Raw genomic sequence first — 23,756 nt, forward strand, 5'->3', positions numbered from 1 at the left:
ATGTGAGGGTACAGTTTATCTGTGGGCTTTCCCCTGCTGGGTGCATCTGCCATGTTCCATAGGCATCCGGCCCCTGGCCCTGCTCACCCCCCCCAATGGGAGGGGAACCCCACTGAGATAGGAGCTGACCTCAGACCTGCAGGAAAACCCCCAGGGTCCATGTGTCTACTCAAGGTCACAACATACATTAAGAGTTATATATTTCCCTGCATCAAAGAGTTATTGTTAATGTCTTGCTTTAAAACTGTGCTGTACTTTATGCCTAGTATGCTCACTATCTGAGTACATTACTTTACATTTAGCAGGTGCTCTTATCCAGAGCGGCTTAGATCACTTACATGTTTTTTAGAATGTTATCCATTTATACAGCTGGATATTTACTGAGGCAATTGTGGGTTAAGTATCTTGCCCAAGGGTACAGCAGCAGTGCCACCATGAGAAATTGACCCGGCAACCTTTCGGTCCTGCTCCTTAACCACTATGCTACACTGCCTCCTGAAATATTGTATACTGGGCTGCATCACTCATTTACGGGTGGATTTACAAAGTAATTCTGATTAAGTGCCCTATTCAAGTGTGCAACTACACAGTCATATATTTTCTATATGAATTTGATCACAGGGAGAGAAATACTCACTTGTTGGAGGAGACGCTTTTCAACATTGGGGCGCCAGAACAGATGTATTTCAACATTAAAGCCGATGCATTTCAAAATTATGGAGGTCAAAGCAGATGTATCTCAACATTAGAGAGTCAGAGTAGATGTGTTTAAACATTAGGGGGTCAAAGCAGATGTATTTCAACATTAGAACACAAATATATTTCAGTATTGGATGGCTGAACTGTATGTATTTCAGTATTAGGAAGCCAAAGCCAAAGATTCAAGCCGAAAGACATTCCCCTGTATATTATTCTGGTGGATGTGATCAAGGCTATTGCAGTTTTATTGTCAAAGGCTTAAGGCAGCACATGATGACATACAGTGAAAACTTCTCATACATCATTATGCAATAACTCTCCTTAATCATCAAAAGTAAATGAAATAAAATACATTACCACATGTACTCTCTTAAATGTAACGGTCAGTTACCTCCAACCTCTTGGGGACAGTAGGCTGGCCCATACTCAATCAGCACTTGTACCGTGTGCTGTGCTGTTGATACATATATTTGTTGTTTCATTCTGGTTTTTATATTAAACTATTCTGTGTGTTTGTGATGCCATAATAAAATTTACCCCATTTGGGAAAATTTATTCATTCATTCATTCATTCATTCATTCATTCATTCATTCATCTGTGCATTCACTCATTCATAAGAAAAGATACATCTCCCCGTGTGAAAATTTAACCACTGATTTAGATATTAAATATCTAATAAATATTAAATATCTAATATGGAAAGCTATTCGGTTGAAACAATTATTTAGCAAAAAATACATGAGTAAAATAGCACAGTGAGGTGCAGGGGTTTCTGCCCATTTGCTATGCTCGTGTGAGAATGACTTTGTAGCCTTTGTACAGCTAAGCACATCAGCTGCTTCGACTCAACAGCTCAGTAACATTGTTTTAATTCTTTGTCTTTTTCCTTGTACATTTCAGACATATTCTGTAAATATTTATCATTCTGGTGGCCCAAAGGTCAATGTCCCTTTAAGCAAATTGAGTTCATCAATTGCGGCTGTCAGCCTTGTTTTAAAGTAATACTCATCATCTCCTCCGCACGCTGGATATTGCAGGGGCTCATTGGCCGGTGGTGTTTTGTCAGTGACCGGTCAGCCGTGCCGGCAGAAGGGACACATTATTGTAATGTATTGTAATGAATGGGCGGTCATTAGATTAGCGCAGGGTTGGATTCTGCTGGGTGGTGATAAACAGGCAGGGGCGATCTGAGGCGGAGGGGTGACTCTCACAACTGCTCCTGCAGAGGTGGAGGAGGATTGATCTCAGCGTATTGGGTTGTCCACATCGTTGACCACAGTATTGGGTTGACTACACTATAGACCACAGAAATGGGTTGGCTAAACTATTGACCACAGAATTGGGTTGGCCACAGAACTGACCACAGTATTGGGTTGACCACAGGATTGACCACAGTATTGGGTTGACCACAAGATTGACCTCAATACTGAGTTGACCACATGATTGACCACAGTGTTGGGTTGAGTACACTATTGACCTCAGTATTTGAGTTGACCATAAGATTGACCACAGCACTGGGTTGACTATAGGATTGACCACAGGATTGAGTTGAGAACAATATTGATCTCAGTATTTGGTTTGACCATGAGAATGGCCACAGTATTGGATTGACCACAATATTGACCACAATATTGAGTTGATCACAGGATTGACCACAGAATTGGGTTGACCACAGTATTGGATTGACCACATTATTGAGTTGATCACAGGATTGACCACAGTTTTGTGTTGGCCACAACATTATTGGGTTGACCACAGGATTGACCACAGTATTGGGTTAACTACACTATTGACCACAGTATTGGGTTGAGCACACTGTTGACCTCAGTATTTGGGTTGACCACAATATTGACTACAGTTTTGTGTTGATCACAATATTGACCACATTATTGGGTTGACCATGCTATTGACCACAGCACTGGGTTGACTACAGGATTGACCACAGAATTGAGTTGAGAACAATATTGACCTCAGTATTTGGGTTGACCACAATATTGACCACAATATTAGGTTGACCATGAGAATGGCCACAGTATTGGATTGACCACAATATTGACCACATTATTGGGTTGACCACACTGTTGATCACAGTATTAGGTTGACCACAATATTGACCACAGTATTGGGTTGACCACAATATTGACCACAGTATTGGGTTGACCAAAGGTTTGACCACAACATTAGGTTGACCACAGGATTGACCACAGTATTGGGCTGATCACAGGATTGACAACAGTATTGGGTTCACCACACTATTGACCTCAGTAATTGGGTTGATCACAATATTGACCACAGTTTTGTGTTGACCACAATATTAACCACATTATTGGGTTGACCACAGTATTGATCACAGTATTGGATTGACCACAATAGTGACCAAAGTATTGGGTTGACCGTAGCATAGTGCTAACCATTAGCTTGACTACAGTCCCCAGGCAGAGGTCAGAGAATCACTGTCAGTGCACCAGCATTGTGGCTTTGTTCTATGACTCCCAGCGTGTCCCATACAGTAGGGCTGTCCTGTGTGGGAACCAGTGCTGCATTGACCCTGCTGTCTGACGTGAACCCGTAAACCAAATTTGCAGTAATTTCTGCCTCATTGGTCCAGATTAATGAATTGCAGAGGCAGGGATGGAGAGAGAAGGTCTCTCAGGACGAGAGGGATGTGGGGGAGTGCTCCAAGCACCTGAGAGAGAGAGAGAGAGAGAGAGAAAGAGAGAGAGGGGAGCGAGAGAGAGTAAAGGAGAGGCTATTCTCACATGAAACATTCACGTTTGTGGCATAAACTGATGTGTTATGCCATGCCGTCTCATTCAACAAAAATACAAGCAATACCCGTTATTGCCTTTTTTTTGCCACAGTGGTTTGAGGTGGATGATGACCTGATTTTTGATTGTTTGTAGAGGGGATTTTGGGTTGACAACAGTGCAGTTCTGCCACTGTCTTCCATGCATGGTTTCTTGGAATAGTTTCTATGAATGTTCTGCTTGCTCTGTCAAACCCAGCATCTCTTGCATGGTGACACTGGAGTGCACCATCAGAGCAGCACACACACAGCTGCACTAACCCCCCCGCCACCCCCGCACCCCCACCCCCTGGACTTCTACCTCACTTGCTTTCCACCACTTCCCTCTCTCAAATTCAAAGGTACTTTATTCTCATAACCATACAAATGTAGTATTGCCTAAGCAAGGGATTTAGAATTACTATAAACAACAGAAGCAGCACTGCTAGCAATGATCATGAAAGGATAATGTGCATTGTCAAAGAATAAGAACAAAAAAAAAAAAAAAAAAGAACAAGAAAATCCTTTCAGTGTCTGTCTATAAGTAGAAGCCCTGTTGTGACAGAATGTCTACCTGCTGTCCGTCAGACTGTGGGAGGCAGACACATCCCAGGCTGCTAAGCTTGCAGTGTGCTCCTCCAAATCCACAATTTTTTTCTTCATGCATGTCTCTCGTGTTTCTTTGTCTCTCTCTTCTCTCTGTCAAGATTCAAAAATCATATTGTGCTTTCCACATGACAATGTGGAAGATTGTATAAGCAGGGTTATGAATGGGGGATATAATTTCTGGTATACATGTATAATATGCATGCTGATAGTTGTGCAATGATGCTAGCCCATCTAGCCCTAGTATCTGTCTCTTTCTCCCTCCTTTTTATCTTGCTTTTTTCTGTCTTGCTGTCTCTCCTTTGTAAGTTACATACATCATGGTCTTTTTGAAGTAAAGCATTACTAGAAAATGCCTTGCTTTGAAATATTCTGACATTGTGGGGGTTTTTTATACTGTAATAAGCATACCATTTGGCCTTTTTGTTGACCATCCCCAGGCATAACACATTTAACACCACTTAGCCTGCAACTTGCATGTGAATAATTCAGATAGCATAACCATTTATTGTAGTGCATTAAGAGCATTTACATCTTGTTTTTTCCCAGGATAATATTAACATATGCACCTGTGACTTTGAGCAGCATTATACTGCTCGGAGTCTTGCAAGGTTAAACCATTCATGCAATCCTCTGGTGCCCCTCGGATTTTAGTATGCAAAACAATAGGAGGCAACAAGTGTACAGCTAATGACAAAACATCTTGTCTCTGTGCCTAAATGTCACTGTGAGGAGGGGACAGTGGAAATGAAATTCAGCTCCGCCTCGGAAGCATGAGACTTGGACGCACACCTTTGCACCGTTCTTGTCGTTTTTTTTTTCTCAGATAAAGTGCTAAATCTGCTTCCCCATGAATCACCTGGCGTCTGTGTAAAGGGGGGTAGCGAAGGTGTGTGCAGGGATGAGGCAGGCTGGGGATGGCAAAGATGGAGGCATCACCCCCCTACCCCCTCTCTCTCCCTGTCTGTCTCTCCTCCTAATCGCAAAGCACTGCTCATCTCCTCTCTAAACTCCATCCAGACACAACACAGCAAGAATCTCCCCAAGCTGTTTGTCTTGATGGCTTAATATGTGTTTCTTTCTTTGTGCGTACTTTCCAGTGCTGCCCGTGAGCTACTGCTTGTGTTGGCACAGATGTGAGCTTTCTCTCTCTTCCTCTCTCTCTCTCTGTCTCTCTCTCTTTCTCTCTCTGTCTCGTCATCTCTTTCTCTCTCTCTCTCTTTCCCACTTTCTCTCTCTCTCTCTCTTTCCCACTTTCTCTCTCTCTCTCTCTCTCTGTCTCTCTCTCTTTCTCACTCCCTCAGTTTCCACTGGCACAGACAGAGTGAGTGACAGGTGTTCTTAGCTCACTGCGATCATTGGCTCCGTATGCAGTGAGACACTGTCTCTCTCATGGCCTGTCCGTCTGCCTGTGCCTGCATATGTTCACCACTGTGCCGGTGTACTCGGGCACCATCACCAGCTAACCATCAAGCATAATCAGTCATGTCTGTCTTTAAGTGTGTGCTCAGTGAGGAAGGGGGAAGAATAAAAAAACCTGTATTGAAATCTAGCCTCCCACTGGAAGCCTTTCATCATCATTAGCATAAGCTATAAGAGGGACGATGCTCCCCCTCCCATTTGCCTGATGGATCAGAACGTTCAGGTAGCGGCATTCCCCGTGGGGTCAGCAGTGGGATTAAAGTGTTCTGCCTCATAAAAGAGGTTTTATGTACTGGTGAATTTTGACCCTCGCGGTTCAGTGGTGAGGGACACAAAGACAACTGCCTGTGTGCGGGGGTATGTCTCTTTGTTCCTTAAAAGCACCTTACTTTGATTGCTCCTCGCTTATTGCTTGACAGCTGGGTTTCATTTCATTTAAATGCAGTGCTCTGACCCTGGATATATTGGCTTGCAGAGCTCAGTTCTGATACCTCAAAGGGGGTGGGCAGGGGAGAGCGTGGAGGTTACTGCTTTGAGACCGGTGGCCGTAGGGAGCGTCTGTACGACAAGTTGATTCCTCCAAAAAAGAATTTCAAATTAAAAATAAACTGCCAGATGGAAGCGATAAATGTTACCCGGTTTCTAAGGTGATGAAGCTACCACGGTGCTTTTGTCCTTAACTTTGAGTAATGAAGAGCCCTCACCTCACTCGCAGAAAGAAAATAGTATTCACTTTGAATGAGGTGTGATGTGTGGTTAGGTGTGAACAAGCTGTGGAGGAGTTTCCAATCTACTGTCTCGCCCTTGGCCTCTGCATGTATGTGGGTATTGGCGGGTAGAGCGTGGTTCAGGCCTGCTATTGTGAGAAGAAGGGTGTGTATGCACTGCTTTAAAGAAGGGGCTGCCATTTTAACAAAACATTTTATTATTGACATAATAAAACAGCAGACACGCTTATCCAGAGCGACTTTCATAGGTTACAGGTTTACACATTACCCATTTATACAGCTGGATATTTACTGAGGCAATTTTGGCTAAGTACCTCTCCCAAGGGTACAGCAGCAGTGCCCCAGACTTTTGGTCATCAGCCCTGTTTCTTACCACTACACCACACAGCCACCCTTGCAAGGGGGTAAATGAAGCGCGGAGCTGGACCCCCCCCACCCCCCCAAACAGAGGGCCTAGAAAACCGCCCTGAATCTTGAATCTGTCCTCTTTCTGAGCTGTCCCTGCCTTCTCAAATGACTGCGGCCATGGTCTCAGCATCCCATTAGACAAGATTTATTGTCCGCAGGATTTTGTTCTAAAGTGTTATTTGGACCATTAGCTTTAGGGAGCCGCACAAGCACATGCACATTGAGTTTTCTAGTTTTCTGGGCACAGGACTCTCAATAACGTGGTAGGACCAACACTGGCACAAAATTGAAATCCTTCACCATGTGTTTCTGTTGTACTGTGTGTGTGTGTGTGTGTGTGCGTGTGTGTGTGTGTGTGTGTGTGTGTGTGTGGGCGTCCGTGTGTGTGTGTGTGTGTGTGTGTGTGTGTGCGTGTGCATGCCTGCATGTGTCTTTGCTGTTCAGATATTCTACAGATCTACAGATTCTAGTGCAGATGTGTGGTTAATTATTGGTTGACTGAAAAAAGCAGGCCTCCAATAAACTATTATTGGTGCATTGCTAGGGACAATGATGATGGTTAGATTGTTAGATTTACCCCATCAAAGTGCCACCACAGCATGTAGGCATTACACAGAAGCCTGCTATTAGTGTGAATGTGTGACTGTGGTGTGAGTATGTGAATGGTTTGGATTTAATAGGACATTTTACAATCCCTTATCCTTTATCCTTAAGAAAAGGTGGCGGCGTTGAAAATAGCCGAAAAACGCTATGATAACAACCTGGAGATAAGAGCCTTTGTGAAGACCGTCGTAGTTATTTCAGGCCCTAATTCACCCTTTATGTCGAGGCCCATTTCCACGTCTCTAAGGTTCCTTGCCAAAGTAACCTCATCAGTTCATTTAACTGATCATCACTTTAGCAGTAATCAGGAGCGATTGCCACTAATTCTCTCTCTGTCTGTGTCACACACCACAATGGTCATGTTTTTTTTGGGATTTTTTTTAAACAGCTCAGTTCAGTCTACCGGAATGCTTTTTTATGTGTCTGTTGTCTCTGTGTGTTTGTGGAGGGATGTGAGTGAGGTGTGTTGGCACGTGCCTGGCACTGCAAATACAGGAAACGGCGTGGCGTGGCGGCTGAGACTCTCATGATGCAGCGCCCTTGATCGTTTCAGAAAGAGGGAGCATATTAGCAGTCTCACACCGATACAAGGCGGGGACCTGCAATCTCCTGATATTTAACCCCAGACTTAAATTGAGCTTTACAGTGATTACAAACTGTCCCGGGGGACATTGATTGTTCTGCCGTTCTCCTGTGAGCACTCGCCCCGGTGCTGACGAATGAACTCCCCGCCCTGCCAAGTCCAATTAGCCGTCAGCGCCGCATCGACGTTCTCCTCTATTTGTTTGGAATAAAAGTTTTAAGCAAACTTTTAGGACAGACGGATTCATCTCAGGTCTTCCTCTACCCCCCTCCTCACTGTCCACAAGGTCGACTTGGGTTTGGTTTCCTTCGACGCCTGGTCTTCTTCTCTTGTCATTCCATCACGCAGCCTCTGTGATGCCTGTGATGGTGATGCACTTGTGTCTGCAGGTCATGTGACCCGTTTTGGCTCACCATGCTTCTCTGTCCCTGACAAGGGAAGACCAGGTCAGGAACAGAGAGCATTGCGGGATCTTCACTCCTCCACCAGCACTGAACACATGACCAGTCTGATGTATTACAGCCTTTAGGTCAAAAGGGAATATTTTATTGCATACTGTCAGGGCAATGCAGCGGTGTTGACATTGATTGTTGTTAAGTCAGCACAGTGGCAGGGTGGGTCATTTTAAACTACATACAGTTGGATTTATCAAATACTTATATTATGATTGTTATTCTATCACTTGTCTCAGCCGGTCCTTGAGCTAACACAAATGGAGTTAAAACGAATGCCACTCACAAGGTTTAAAATGTGCACATACCATAGCACAATGTTTTTGTTAGTGCAGTTATTGCATTACTTAATACAATAGTTCTTTAATCCTGTCAGTGCACACAATGATGGGACAATGTTTTACCTTGTCCCTTGTCCCCTGCCCCAAACCCCCCCCCCCCCCCCCCCCCCCAAGGATTCTGCTCCAACTCACCACAACCTACCTAGAGGATTGTGTGGCTACTAAACATGGATGCCTGAATTGTGTAGTATTTTGAAGATACCATCAAGGTTTGGTTTCACTGTGGGAATTAGGCTGCAATCCACGCAGGTCTCACCTCTCACTGGTGCTAATCCATAAAGGGTTCTTTGAGATCACACTCCTTACAACAGGAAGCCCGAGGCCAACAGAACCTCTGCCTGCGACTTCCTTTAAGTCAATTTGACGGTCAGATCGATGGAGCCGTGTTTTAGGCCCTGGATATACTGGGGATGTTGTTGGGGAAGCGGTGTTGTCTCCAAGAACAGCCTCGCTAATTCCCCAAGGTCGAGATAAACAACTCCTCCCCCACCCCCCCACCCCCTTCTTTAATTACGCTAATGCAGACATTAAAAGCGCTGGAATTAAATTAAATCCCGGGCTTTGCCACAGAGAAAAAGGAAAAGGACAAAAAAAAAAAAAAACCTACCGAGACACTATCGCATCATGCAGTTTGAAGGGGAATAAACAGCCATGGTCTCTGATCTGTGGCCTCTGCCAAAGGGCATCTGGCTAGTAACGATCAAAGGGGAGTTGAAGGGAATTGTTATCACAGTCCGTCTGAAAGACACTGGTACTGTATTTTGATCCGTTGGTGCTCATGAAGTTATTTTCCGTTTCTAGTTCAGTTTTATAGCTTTATGGGCACATGACTTTGGATAATGTGGCAGGACCATCGCTGGCACGGAATCAAAATCCCTCACTGGGTGTTTCTGCAGTACTTTGATCATTTTTCCCACAATCGAACAATGTTAAATTGCATGCACATCTTATCAACTCTGTCCTTTAAATCCAGATACATGTGACTGAATTTGTCTTTATTTGAGTTTGACACCAGTCCTTATTTCAATATATTGTAAATATATAGTAAAAAAAAAACATTTCTATGGTCCTAATTTTTGTCAGGAAAAAACATCTGCTGTAAGTGGGACTCAGTGGCACCATTTGGGGAAAAAAAAAATGTTTTTGAATATTTTTATTGCTTTTTTTATGTATCTCTATACAAAGAAAATACATGAATGCATCTTGACACTCTAAAGTCATGGCCATAACCAAGGTTTGAATAAGATAGTGAAATAGTGAGGTCGGTGGGGGGGGCTAACACCATTATACACTTATTTTCATTTCCAAATTTGGCTTTGAAATGTTTTGTAGGCCTAAGATTATTGATACCTTTGTCTACATAAGCTGTTTTTTAAACAAACGTTAGCTAGCCTACTAATATGGAAGAATTAGCCTAGCCTTCATCGTGGCCAGAGTACACATATTTAACATATTTCATGCAATTGCCTTCACTCCAGATGCTGTACCAGGTTACCGTTTTGAAAGTTTCTTACAGATAATGGCATAACGATCATTGCTTTGTCTTACCGAATGGTATACTGCCAGTCCACACACAAGCCACCTGCTGCTGCCAACGTGCTTAACTTCCAATTGCTGCTGTCAGTGGAAGTGCTGATGATGCAAGGGGCTGCGCTCGCGCCCTCTCTCAGAACTCTCACGCACAGCGGACACTAAATAACAATTCTAAACTGAATTAAGCATGCACTCGTCTCGTAGGACAAGTTCTCAACCACTGATTTTTTTATCCAGTTGTATTTTGTTCTCTTTCGGACCTCGGTGACCTCATAGCTGGTTACGGGCATGCCATAAGTCAGTTTTCAGCACTACATTGATTACATGCTTATACATTTCTAATTCATTTAAAGCTGCTGAATATTTTGTGATGGATATGGTTAATATTGTAACTTTCTTGTCAAGAAACTTGTTTGATAAAGTTAGTGGAGAACCTTATAACAAAAGCAGGCATAGAACTTTTTTTTTTTTCACCGTAAGCTTATGTAAGTCCCCCAAGATATGTTGAATCTCGTGGATTTTCCAAGTATTAAAATTACCTCAAGGTGTTCTCGGTCTTGCCTGTACTTTTCTTGGTGCATAAGTGCGTTTCGCTCATCATTCACCAAATCAGAAATACAGGTTTCGTAAGATATTTTTTTTCAGATACTCCTTGTATTGGGATTCAGGAATTCTCCCGTTTGTTCAGAGCAGAACATTGATGAGGCCACATAGACTTTTATCCATCAAATGAGCAGAACTCAGACAGAGTCTGCTCATTCATCTCACTGCAGCACAGCTGGCCACAGTTCACAGTATGAAAGGAAGTCCAATGAGGAATTTCTTTTTTTTTTCCCAGATAAGTTTTTGTTTGATTTGGATCTTATGATTGTGCATAGCTGTGTGGCACACACCCCCCCCCCCCCCCCCCCCAATCCAACCTTTTGAGGACTTTGTCTGTCTTGTACATGACCAGCATAGCATCTCTCCCAGTGGCAGCTCCCCCCCCCCCACCCCACCTCAGGTTGAAAGTGAAGGGGTGTGATAAACAAAATGATCTCACACATAATAATGACTAAAACTGACTGAGCTTCTTCTTCGGTCTGCTTCCTAAATGACAGAATTGCATGTCTTTTTTTTTCCACTGCCTTTTTTTGTCTTCTGCCATATGCCACTCTTTCTGATTTTAGCATAGGGAAAACATAATTTCCTCTCATTTCAAATCTGAATGCCAGAATTTTTTTCTTGCAATACCAGGCAATGAGATGCCAGCGAGATTTCGTGACAAAAAAAAATAAAAATCCATTAACACACAAGCCAGAATCTTCCATTTCCTTGCCTTCTATTAATTTCTGAGCGGCTTGTTTGGGGACTTCGTCCCTGCCTGTCAGCGGGAGAGCGACTCACAATGGATTTCTCTCAGAGTCGCCGTCGTGGTGCCATTGACTTCGCGGTGACTTTGAAAATCCACAGGAATAATTCATGGGCCCAGAGAGTTTGAGGACGGGGAGGGGGGCGAGAAGAACAAAACTACGTTGAGAACTCTGAATTCATTGAGGGCAATTTGCACACCAGGATTTCCTGACCTTTGCTGAGGCTGGGCCAGTCCCCGGGGGAAGGTGGGGGTGGAGGTACGTGCGACAGCAGAGAATCTGAGGGGTGAGGGGACAAGGGGGCAAGGTGCTATTGATGCACAGAGCAGACTCTCTCAGGCCTCCTAACCATGCTCTCTGCCCAGGGCAAGTCAAACAGTGTTCCCCGACAGCTCTCTCAAATTCCCCCTCGCCGTTATGCGGGGAATCATCATGGATACAGACTGCCCATATTCAGTCACAAATGTGCCACATCAGTTTATCTGGACGTGCTGTAGCGATGAATTCAAATATTCCGGGGCAGTTAATTCGGGCATAACACAGCAGTGAGTTTAAAAATGCTAGGGCAGTTAATTTAGACACACCACGGCAGTGAATTCAAATATGTGGAGGCAGCTGGTTCAGATGTGGCGGAGGAGTTGCATTCAAATACTCTGGAGCAGTTGATTCAGGTACACTGGAGCAATGGATTCGAATATCCTGGGGCAGCTGGCTCAGATATACCAGAGCAATTAAATCAAGCATGCTGCAGCAGTTAATTCAAATGCATGTGAGCTGTAGTTTTGAAAGAGTGGGCAGAAGCATGGGACAGTGGTTTCAGGTTCAAAAACGTACGTGAGACCCAGGCATTATACCCCTGAGGAAGCAACTACAGACAGTCCCCGACGTATGACGATTTTTCGACTTTACGATGGTGAAAAAGCATTACGCATTCAGTAGAAACCTTACTTCGAATTTTGAATTTTGATCTTTTCCAGCAGTATATGGTACGATACTCTCTCGCGATGCTGGGAAGCGGAAGTGAGCCGCATCTGTGTATGTTAAACGTGAGTACCCATACAACCATTCTGTGTTTCACTTTCAGTACAGTAATTTATTATAAAATAGGCTTTGTGTTATATGATTTTGCCCAGCTGTAGGCTAATGTAAGTGTTCTGAGCACGTTTAAGCTACGTTAAGCTAAGCTACGATGTTCGGTAGGTTAGATGTATTAAATGCATTTTCGGCAATATTACATACATTTTTGACAATGTTACAATATTTTCAACTTACAATGGGTTTATCGGGACTTAACCCGTAAGTCCAAAATTATCTGTAAACTGAAATTGCTTCAGTAATTTTCCAACTTAAATAAATAGATCACATGTACAAAGAATAATGCCTGCATTGCAGTGGAGAAGGGTATATTTTATACTCTTAGGCCCTCATGATAGCTATGCTTATTATTCATACAAAAAAGTTGTACTCTGATATTTCTTTTGCTCTCTTTCTCACATTTTTTAAGATTGAATGGATTCTCACCGTAAGATATGTGTCCTGTTTTGAGGGCAGTTTTCAAGTGGTTTGTCTGGGGCTTCATCAGTCGGTCAATGTGACACAGGACGAAGGTGGGAGCTGGACCTTTGGCCCTGGCAAGCGGGGCAACTTTGAGTACTCTCTTTCCATAATCATAGAGCTGGTGGGAAGACAGCCACCTGCAGCGAGCCATAAACATTGTGCACAATTTATCTCCTTATGAAGAACATTTGCATAATGTGAGATCATTAAAAGGCAATTATTGTACCATGAGGGGGGCCGCTAATTGTCTGAAAGGTGCATAACTAAAGTTTGTTAAAAGTGGCAAAACCCCACAGATCTAGCCTCTGAAAAAAATACAAACATGCACATTTCCAGCTGCTATTTTATTTTGTAAAAAACAAAATAGATCGGCAGGTATCACACTATGAAAAGGGATGACTTCTACACTAAACGGAAAACAAAGGAAGCAACTGTCGCATCTTAAAAAGGCTGTCTGTAACGCTTGCAGCTCTCCTTCCTTGTCTCCATCTCCTCCTCTAACTGTGTGACGTCTGTAAGCATGACTGCTGGAGCTTGGAGGTATTCCCAAAAATCTTTTTCTGTCCTTGCATCTGGCCGGCCCCCAGACTGTTCTGCCCTGTCCATGATGGAGGAGGTGTGTGTGTGTGTGTGTGTGTGTGTGTGTGTGTGTATGTTTTAGACAAGTGTTTTCATGTGCATATGTATGTGCACATATGAGTCTGTTTGTGTGTGTCTGTGTTTGCATGTACGTGTGTGTACCTGTGTGCACGTGTGCCTGTGTGTGTGTGTGTGTGTGTGTATGTGTGTGTCTATGAGTGTGTGTCTGTGTGTGAGAGAGCAAGACAGAGAGAGAAAGAGAAAGAAGCTGGTTTGTAATTGGACTCAGGGGTTCGGTGTGGAAAAGCCGTCTACCGCTATGGCCTGCTGGTCTGGGAAGAGGAGTGAAGACAGGAGTGTGGAGGTTAGCCTGCTTCGGCTCTCCTCTGTGTTGCTGCCAGGGCTCGGAGGCTGCAGGTGCTGAGAAGTTTGGCAGCCCTTGAGAAAGAGGCAACGGCAGTGCTCCAGCTGTCATGAGGACACACGGCACTGCTTTCTCCTTGCCCTCGCAAGCAAAGCCTTCTCCTCTCATTGGAGAGTTCGCCACACTCCGCGATACCTCTGCTTTGCTTCCTCGCCAGCATGCCCGTTAATGCTCCCTCCTCCCACGCGTCCATCAAACATGACCACCAGCCACAGAACCCGATGACAGACCAACACAGATCACTCAGTAACACTCCCCGCCTAAGGGTTGTCACCAGCAGCCTGTTGAGGGACAAAATGTGAAAATGATACCACACCTGATGCAGCACCCGATGTCCTGATTGGTCTAGTTGTGACCGGTGCTGTGAAGGGTGTATAGTGGTTCAGAGGCTGAGATCTGAATGTACTTGCACACACGTGTCATTCAGCAACAACAGAGTCTGCAGTAGGTGTTGCAGGCTATGCATATGTAACATACAGGGTGCAGACCTTTGCCAATAAATCAGACACACACACACTGAAATGTGGCCAGATCTGTGTTTGTGGCATAGGCTGCCCCCTGCCGGAGGTGTAAATGGAAGAGCCCTTTTCTGTTAACAGATGCGGTGAGTGAATTTTCACCCTGTCCAGTCCCTCTCTCCTATGACTTATGCAAATGGTTGGTACCATCAGGCCTTGGATAAACAGTTGATTTTTTTTTGTTAATTGAAGTATTTTTTTCAAGGGGTGAACTTGCAGACTGTAGTTTTCTCTTCCTCAGGTCTCCACAAGGAGAAAAACATGAACCTCTATCCTCCACCTCTCCGTAATGTAGTGTACATATGAACAGCCACGAACCCCCTTACCCCAAACCCCCACCACCCACTAGCTTGGTCTCACCCACCCCGCCCTTTCCCACAACAAATCAATGATGTCACACATCTGGTTCTCCCTCCCCAAACCCAGATCAATATCCTACCCCATCGACCCGCTGACAGTGAAATTCGCTGCATCCTAATTAGAATTATTAATTGAAAATAGGAAATCAATGGGTGCAAATTAAGTGCAGCACAAGTGTGTTTTATTCGGTTGACATTGTCTCCAAAGTAGCCCCGCCATTAGCTTTGTAAGACTGACCTCACGCATCTGTGCCCAAACTCGGTTAATTTCTTTATTTATTGCCGCTGTCACTCGATGGGAAGGTTTATTTACACGTGTGGGCTTATCGCTTTTGTTGCCTTGTTTATGGAGAGCTGGGCCTTTCTGGAGGGGGAGTTATTTCCTGGTGGAGGCAGTGGCCTGTGTGACAATGTGCTGATGAGAGCTGGTGTTCTTGCAGGTTTTGTTGAATTAGCTGCTGCTTAGCTGTGCTGTACATTCCTAACTTACAGCTCGTCCCATGCAACCTCCTCCTCCCAAGCACAGCTCTTTCTCTCTGCTGCAGCTGGACTCTGAAGCTGTTTCTAATGAGCTGGGGTTTGGGTTGGATGTTCTCTCAAATGACCCATCCCGTACTTGTGATTAAACTCCCCGCTAGTGCGATGCCACTGAAGCACGGTTATAAACTCCACTCCAGAGCCCCGGGCCTATTGCACAGTTGTCTGTGTATTGACCCAAGTTTGAGTCCTAAATAGGGCCGAGAGCAATGACCTCACAGTACACACGATTAATGGCCATCATGGACTTTGTAGGCATAAATTTAACTCCTAAAGACAGCTTTTAATTGGCTTTGGTGCAGAGAGAATTTTTTTACTGCTTTATATTTTAGACAGAAGCGAAAAAAAAAATCCCAGACAATCAAATGAATAGTTTATAAAGGCAGATTCTCTATTCTGGTGATTTTGCCCTTCTTTATTAAAGGAAAAGGGAGTTAAACAGACAAATCCTGGTACTTGCTTTCTGTTCCAATCCTCCTATGCACAAATCAATCCTAAAACAGTCTCCTTTACAGTTAGCGTGCAACACCAGAAGTCTGAAAATACCGCACCCCCCCCCCACAGTAGCTTGGTCCCATCTGTTAGATAAGAGGCTCTCCAGTGAGTGTGGGTGTGTCGGGCACACCCTTGTCCCACTCTGGCCTGCATCCCAGGACAGGGTTAGAGCACTTTGAGGAGGGGTGAGGAGGGAGGGGGGGGAAGCTGCCCAGGACTGAGTGCATGCCCAGAAGCTGCAGTAGTGCGTGCCTCCCCTTATTCTTAACACCTCAGCACAAATCACCCCGCTGCCATCACTAACCCTTCGTCATTTGTCTGTATATTTCGAAAAAAAAAAAAAACATCCATCAAAGGATATTTATACCCACAGCGTTATTTTCTAGAGGCTGTGTCATCAGCGCGCTCATAAATACCATGGTAATAAGTGCTAGGGAATCGTGGAGAGGGCGGCCGGACTTTAATGTAGAGAGAGTTGGCAGCTTCTGCAGCCAGCCCGTGTAATGAAGCCAAGGGTGTTTATCACTCAGCTTTACAGAATAATCTCTTTCACATTGGTGCGTTGGTGATAGCGCGGGCCCCTTTCACCTGCTCGCAGTACAGAGCTGTAAACTATAAATAAATGCTCCGCTGGGCTTTAATTGTGCTTTTAGTTTCTCACTTGACTAATTGGACTCGGTTTGGCTTGTGCGTTAATGCCATTTGTTTAACATGACGCATAAAGGCTTGATACGGCACTTTTCCTGTTAATATGTTATTAGATGAAAGATTCATGCTTAAATCATCTTTCCAGATTAGATTTTTTTTTTTATCTCTTGAATTTCAATACGCCGTCATGAGTGACTCAGTGCTGTATTTGACATCAGGTTAAGGATTTTGCGCTCTTCTCGAAAAAAGCAAATACAGTTATTTAATCATTTAACATTTTTTTTCGCTTACTCCATGAATTTACTGAAGCTTTCATTTTCTGTCTGTGAAGTCTATTGATTGTTGAACATGAGGAGGTTTAATAAGAACTGAAACATGAGCTGTTCAATCCTGAATTGTACAACCTTTCCCTGTTACATCTTGTACTGATGAACTGAGCTGAGGAACTGTATCGCTGTATTATCACTGTATTGCTGCATTATTGAGACTGAGTTACAGAGGCTTTGAGTCACTGTGGTGCTGAGGCAATGTGCTGAAGTACCGAATGACTGAGGGACACTTTAGGATACTGAATCCTGGTTACGGACCGTAAACACATGAGGGAAGTTGGTTGTGTGTGACGTTTTTCCCTTTGAGCGGTATGGGGGGAGAGTTGGGTGGGGGGGGGGGGGGGGTAGATATAAAAAGGTCTGGTATCACTGGGGCTTTAATTAAAAGAGGGGAACCTGTATTCGATTGGTGCAGCGAGGCGTGAAGCGGGTCGGGAACAGCGTTGCTGCAGGGATTGTTTTTGTTTTGAAACGCTTCTGGAGCTGCTGTTCCAGGGGTGACGTGACTGTGAGTGATTTGCCAGGGCTGGGATTCGGGCGGGGGGCCACCATGGGGCGTGCAGAGCTATGGGGCTAGATAGAGTCGGGCCCTTTGCCAGTCTCTCTCAAAAATTTTCAGGCTTGAGGCCCCAACTTCTTTCAGTTCACACTGGCAGAGTGTCACTCAGTAATTCAAACGGTCCCGGCCCAGAGTAATTAGCCCGTCATTTATGGCAATCCAACAGTAATAATAATCGTTGCATTGACTTTTTTTCCCCCATGCACAATTAAATGTATAATTTAGTGGAAATATTAATTGTAGCAATCAGCAGAAGCATCACTCTCAGCTGAATGACACTCGAATGTGGGACAGAAAAATGCCTCAGTTCTCAGAGAGAAACAGACTGACTGACTACGCCTCCTCTTTGAAAGTGAAGCCCTGAGATTTATACCGCATGTCTCCTTTTTATCGCATGAGGCTGAGTGAAGTGGAGAGCCCAAAACCCATTTCACCGAGAAAAAAAAAAAAAAAAAAAAACAGGGAGAGCCAGCAGCTGGAAGATTGATGCTTTTTTTATGCTCAGTTGTAGATGGCTGAGTACTTATTGTTGGGAACACTTCAAAGCCTGCCGGTGAGTTAGTTGATGACTCTTTTTGCACCGGTGTGGAGGCATTGTTTGCCATCTAGCAGGCTGTGCGCTGTTCTGCACAGCGATCTCGTAGTTTCCTTCCGGAGGGATTATCTCACTGGATTCCCCCTCCCCGCTCTCTCCGCTCCCTGTTTGACTGGGGAACCCTTGGGGATGCAGGATCCATCCTTTGTACATCTACATATCCGATTTTCACAATGGAGTGGGGCATTCAATGGGGACGGCAATAGAAATTCTCATGTTTTATACTTCTGTGGGATTTCTTACGATGTTTTTTTTTTATTTATTTTTTTTTTAATCAAGGGACGTTTTTTTTTTTTTTTTTAGAAGTTGCCATATCAGACTACTATTGTTTCAGTAAGTAAAGGGGAGCTTTGGTTAGGCAGAGTTTCTGTAGCTGCTGGTGGTGCTGTGTGAACTCTGACTTTCCTAGTCGCAGGTAAGTGCCGTCTGAGACCCTCTGTGAACGAGGCCGCTCTGGTGAGTTTGAAAAAGGAGAAAGGAGCAGAAAACGGGCTTTACTCAAAAAAGTGCTGAAGCATCCAGCCGCAAGCTAAAGAGGCTTTAAGCTCTCACATAAGACTTCAACACCTTTTGAGGAACCCGGAGAGAGGCAGCTGGAAATGAAGCAGTGCCTGGATTTGGACTCATTTGCCCAGCCACCGCCCCCCCAACAACCACCCCCCACCTTGGGGATTCATTTATTTTTCAAATGGAAAGCCACAGAGGGTTTGCCAAGGCAGAGAGGCAGGTGAGAGGGCAGGTTGATGAACGCTGATGAGCAACCTCACTAGGCCGAGCTCTCGATACAGACACAAATTTAATGCGCGGAGGTCTTTGGGTGCGGGCAGGGGCTCAACCTTCAGAAAGACTCCTCCCTGCTGGGCCTGGGACACAGTACTGATCACATTGAATCAATAACATGCCCCCCTGCCCCCCCACCAACCACCCTACCCCCCACCAAACACAGCCCCGGCAAAACAGGGCCAGATCTGTGTTTTCCAACCACCAACCCCCTTAAGAGAATCAGAGAATGGAACACTCTTCCGAGAAGACTCAAACCTATACCTGCTGTCTCCGTGGTGACGCCGGAGCTCACCACCTCACAGCAAACAGGTTTCACTTAACTCTCATTTTCAGCTATAATGGCGCTTATCTTCTGTCCTACGCTTCAAGCAGAGAGGGAAAGAGGAGATGGGGAGAGCACCCAGCTCCTGCACATTTATTTTTGAGTTTGCCCTGATGTGGGAATCAATAACTTATTATGCAGTGACCTGGCAGATGTGCCAACTCGGAGCGCACGCTGACATCTTATTCATTCGCCTGTTTTTCAATTTATGATGCGAGGGAGTGACATGAGGACATCTTTGTCAGTGAAAGCCACATCAGTACTTCACCATCGCAGGATTTGAGGTTCGCCTCCCCCTGCGCGGTTCAGAAGAAGAGAAACTCTGTGTGACGTGGGATTTCCGCAAAGTTCAGTCGCCGTCTTCGGCCTGGATTTCGATTGGATCATGGTGCACCGCTGCACCGCCGTGCCCCGGTCTGTGTAATTAGTCCCCCGATTCTGACGTTGTGCATTTGAATAATTAAAGCCGGTTTAATAAAGTCCGGGCCGTACCGGGAATGGAGAGCCACTCTTTCAGCCAGAGTTTGCCGCACACATCGTGCCCCTTTGCTCAGAGCAGGATGCAGAGTTTTGATAACGCATTCAGCTGGGCCGTGCATGCCATCACGTGTAAGGCAGTAAAGTGCTATGACTTTGCTGATTCATGGAACTGAGACTGCCACCCCAAACCTGCTGTATTAGGATTTACAGCACATAGTGTCTTCCCCGGCTTCAGGAATTTAATTCTATTACAAATGAATTGGAGGAGGAGATGCAAAACCTGCTGTGAGCATGCTAATCACCAGATGGTCTGCACGGGCATGAAAGCATTTTAATAAATGTACATTAATGAAGCACCACATAAGTGACTTAAATGACCCCATGCGGTTTCTGAATAGTGTTGCGTAAGATGTGGTGTACAGTGCACGCCCTTTACACTCCATCCCTGTGCTAATGTTCACTAGGTTATAGAGCATTATTGTTCTGTGTTATTTATGTGTTTGCAATCTATGGTGAGGCTATAACGTTGACTTCCTTGGTGAAGGAGAAGTCTGGGTGCATGAAATGTTCTTGCTGGCAGCTGTTGGGGAGTGTGGTTTCATGCACTTGTATCTTTTCATGCACTTGTATCTCTGCCAGCTAGCTTGTACCTTGTCTGGCCAGCTACTGAAACTTGGTCATGCAGCTTCTTCTAATGTTATTGACTCCTTATGTGGCTGTTTGCTTGTGTAGGACTCTGCTTCACTTGTAAGTCGCTTTGGACAGAAGCGTCTGCCAAATTAATAAATGTTAATGTAAATGGGTGTGACTCCCATGGGTCAGTGACTTGCAGTTACCAGAGGTGACCTGTAGGTGGTGGTGTTGAAGATTGCTGAGGGCATGTGCTTATGTGTTCTGTCTCCAGGCTGCGAGAGTGACTACTGGGGGCCTCACTGCAGCAACCGCTGCCAGTGCCAGAACGGGGCACTGTGCAACCCCATCACGGGCGCCTGCGTTTGCACCGACGGATACCAGGGCTGGCGCTGCGAGGAGCCCTGCGAGCCCGGCTACTACGGCAAGGGCTGCCAGCTGCCCTGCCAGTGCCACAACGGCGCCACCTGCCACCACGAGACCGGGGAGTGCCTGTGCGCACCTGGCTACACCGGAGCCTTGTGAGTGTTGTCATCGCCCCATACATTACATTCCATTACACATCCATACATTACATTCCATTACATTACATTATTGGCATTTTATCCAGAGCGGCTTACATCAGTATCCATCAGCGGCCTGCATCACAGTTTTTCATACACTGTTATCCATTTATACAGCTGGATATTTACTGAGGCAATTGTGGGTTAAGTACCTTCCCAATTGGTACAGCAGCAGGGGCATCAAACTGGCAACCTTTCAGTTACGAGTCCTGCTCCTTAACCACTATGCTACACTATGCTACCACTATGCTACATACCCACATCCCTCTGTACTGTACTGTTTTAGTGTTGCATGGGGCTGTGTGATCCTTGGCATATATGGAGTTGTCTCTGTGCAATGCGCTAAGGTATTCTGGGTTTGTGCTCAGCTTTGCCTGGTTTGACACATTTATTTATATATATCCCAATGCCGAGATCTTTGCACCATTGCTGAGGGCGCTATGCATCGGTCACTGTTCTGTGTGTCACAACGTATCGATTCAGCGGTGTGTGGGACTGTGGAATTGTACTGTGTGATACTATGCCCCGGATTCAACCAACATTTGTCTTTAACTTTGACTCAAAATTAAATGCAACTTTTTTTTTTACATCAAAAACACTTTTTTTTTTTTTAATAAGTTCACCACCACCGGATCCCTTTAATTAAGCTAAGTGAAAATTCAGAGGTAAACAGATGTAAACAAATGAAGCTAGCTTAAACAATACTGATGAAATATGATTATACTTAAATGAATAAAGTAATAAATGACTAAGCTGTGCAGTACATCGTGTATTCTCCTTGAATCTGATGCAAGGCCCCACCATACAGCTCAACACCTATATATATATATATATATATATATATATATATATATATATATATATATAATATCCAGGACTGTTCAATATGTGTTTGTCTATGATGTTTAAAGTGGAAAATACAGAAACAAAACCAACTAGTAGCTATAGACAAGCAAGTAAACAAATAAAGAAGTGACCAAGAAGAGGGCCATGAAATAGATGTACAATTATGCACAGATAATTTGTCTGCCATAAAATGCTACACAAAAAACACAGGACACATTTAAGTAAATGCAGTGTGACAGAAAAGTAAATCACAACGCATGAAGGTGAGCTATGAACGGTCTGGTGAGTTCAGCCGTCACGCAGATAAATTAAAAATGTTTGTATTGAAAGTTAGGGGAAAAAATAAAGTCATGTCTGTCACGCAGCATTTTCCTCAGTGCTGGGTCATACGTGTGTTCTGTGTGGAGAGATGCTGCGGATCAGTGTTGGGCCACACACAAACACAGGTGGGGGGGGGTGGGGGGGGGGGGTGAAGGGCTGCTCCTTCACACGTTGTAAATGTTGGTGCTGCAGTGCTGTAGTTTCTTAGTGCTGTACTCTTTGTTCCTGCGTCCTGGCAGCTGCGGAGATCGTTGCCCCTCGGGGAGTCACGGAGTTCAGTGTGAGCTGCGATGTCCCTGTCAGAACGGAGGGGTCTGTCACCACGTCACCGGAGAGTGCTCCTGTCCCCCTGGCTGGATGGTAGGACACTGCCACCCACACTCCACCGGCTTACACAGCATTCAGATGCCTGCACTGAAGGCAATGCCTTAGTGTTTCTCAATCCTGCTCCCGGAGCCCCCCTGTCCTGCATACCTTTTATTTATCCTTGCTCTAGACATGCTCTTGATTAAATCAGGTGTGCTCAGCTAATCAAAAGTGCCACTGTTGAGTTCAGTCAGGTAGGTAGAGCAGGGAGAGATGGAAAACGTGCGGAGCAAGGGGGGGGGCCCCAGGAGCAGGACTGAGAATCGGTGACTTAGAGTGCTCAGAGTCTGCATGTGGCTTCATTCCACAGACCTAGAAGAGCCAACATGGGATTGTGTACTAAGTTACAAGAAAATGGCTGCCATGCTACCTGCTCATACTTCACTTGCATGACCTTGGTACCTTTAATGCTGAAGTCGTTGCCTCCCGAAGACACAGTAGCATTTACATTTGGCCATTACCACAGTGAGGCATTATTTTATATGGATTAAAAAAAAATTAGAGCGCTCAGAGTCTGGCTGCTCCCTCATGCCACAGAGCTAGAAGAGGCAATACTGATGAGATTGTGTCTTAAGTCACAGAAGAATGCCTGTCTTGTTACCTGCTCATATTTCCCATGCCTGACACCAATATCTTTCATTCTGAACTTGTTGCCTCCCCAAAACACATCAGCACTTGGTCATTACCACAATGAGATGTTATTTTATGTGGAGAAAAAAAAAAAAAGGAATTGTAGAATTGTAAATCGCATGGAGCGGTATCAGCTGTGAAATACAGTGGCAGCGTTAACGTTCAGATTTACTGGATTCTCCTCAACTTCGATTTTTTTTTTTTTTAGAACTGATTCTCTTTTTTGCTGGGATTATTTACAGGAATAATAACTCACTGGCTGTGACTGTGTAATTGATTTAATCAGAGTGATGAGGCTGGCGTCTTCCCCCCATTCCATTCCCCCAGCTGAACCTGTCTGTGGTTTTGTGTTGTCCTTAGGGCTCCGTTTGTGCCCAGCCCTGCCAATTTGGCAGGTTTGGCATCAATTGCAGCCAGGAGTGCCCGTGCCGCAACGGCGGGTTGTGTGACCACATCACGGGGCAGTGCCAGTGTACGGCAGGCTACGTTGGAGACAGGTATGAATACTTGCACCTGCCGTCAGACGGTACTTTCATTAAGTACAGAATTACACCGACGGGTTACCGACAACTACTGCTGAAGAGATGTGAGACATTCTCTAGAGATCATCAATGAAGTGCTGCCGTCATATACTGCACCGTATCGTATCACGAACGTCTGCTTTATTATTAATACCTTAATGTCGTATTAAATAAACGTTGG

The 23,756-nt window shown here is 44.8% G+C and overlaps 1 protein-coding gene across 1 annotated transcript in view; it reads left to right on the forward strand.

Annotated features, from left to right (window-relative positions):
• megf11 (multiple EGF-like-domains 11) overlaps window positions 1-23,756 on the forward strand; it is a 93,639-nt gene that overhangs the window by 40,379 nt on the left and 29,504 nt on the right. Inside the window, exons 6-8 of the mRNA XM_036534608.1 lie at window positions 20,603-20,849; window positions 22,298-22,418; window positions 23,415-23,551. Coding sequence (XP_036390501.1) covers window positions 20,603-20,849; window positions 22,298-22,418; window positions 23,415-23,551 — 505 coding nt within the window. The remainder of the gene's footprint in view (window positions 1-20,602; window positions 20,850-22,297; window positions 22,419-23,414; window positions 23,552-23,756) is intronic.

This window comes from Megalops cyprinoides, chromosome 8 (assembly GCF_013368585.1).
Source record: "Megalops cyprinoides isolate fMegCyp1 chromosome 8, fMegCyp1.pri, whole genome shotgun sequence".
NCBI lineage: Eukaryota > Metazoa > Chordata > Actinopteri > Elopiformes > Megalopidae > Megalops > Megalops cyprinoides.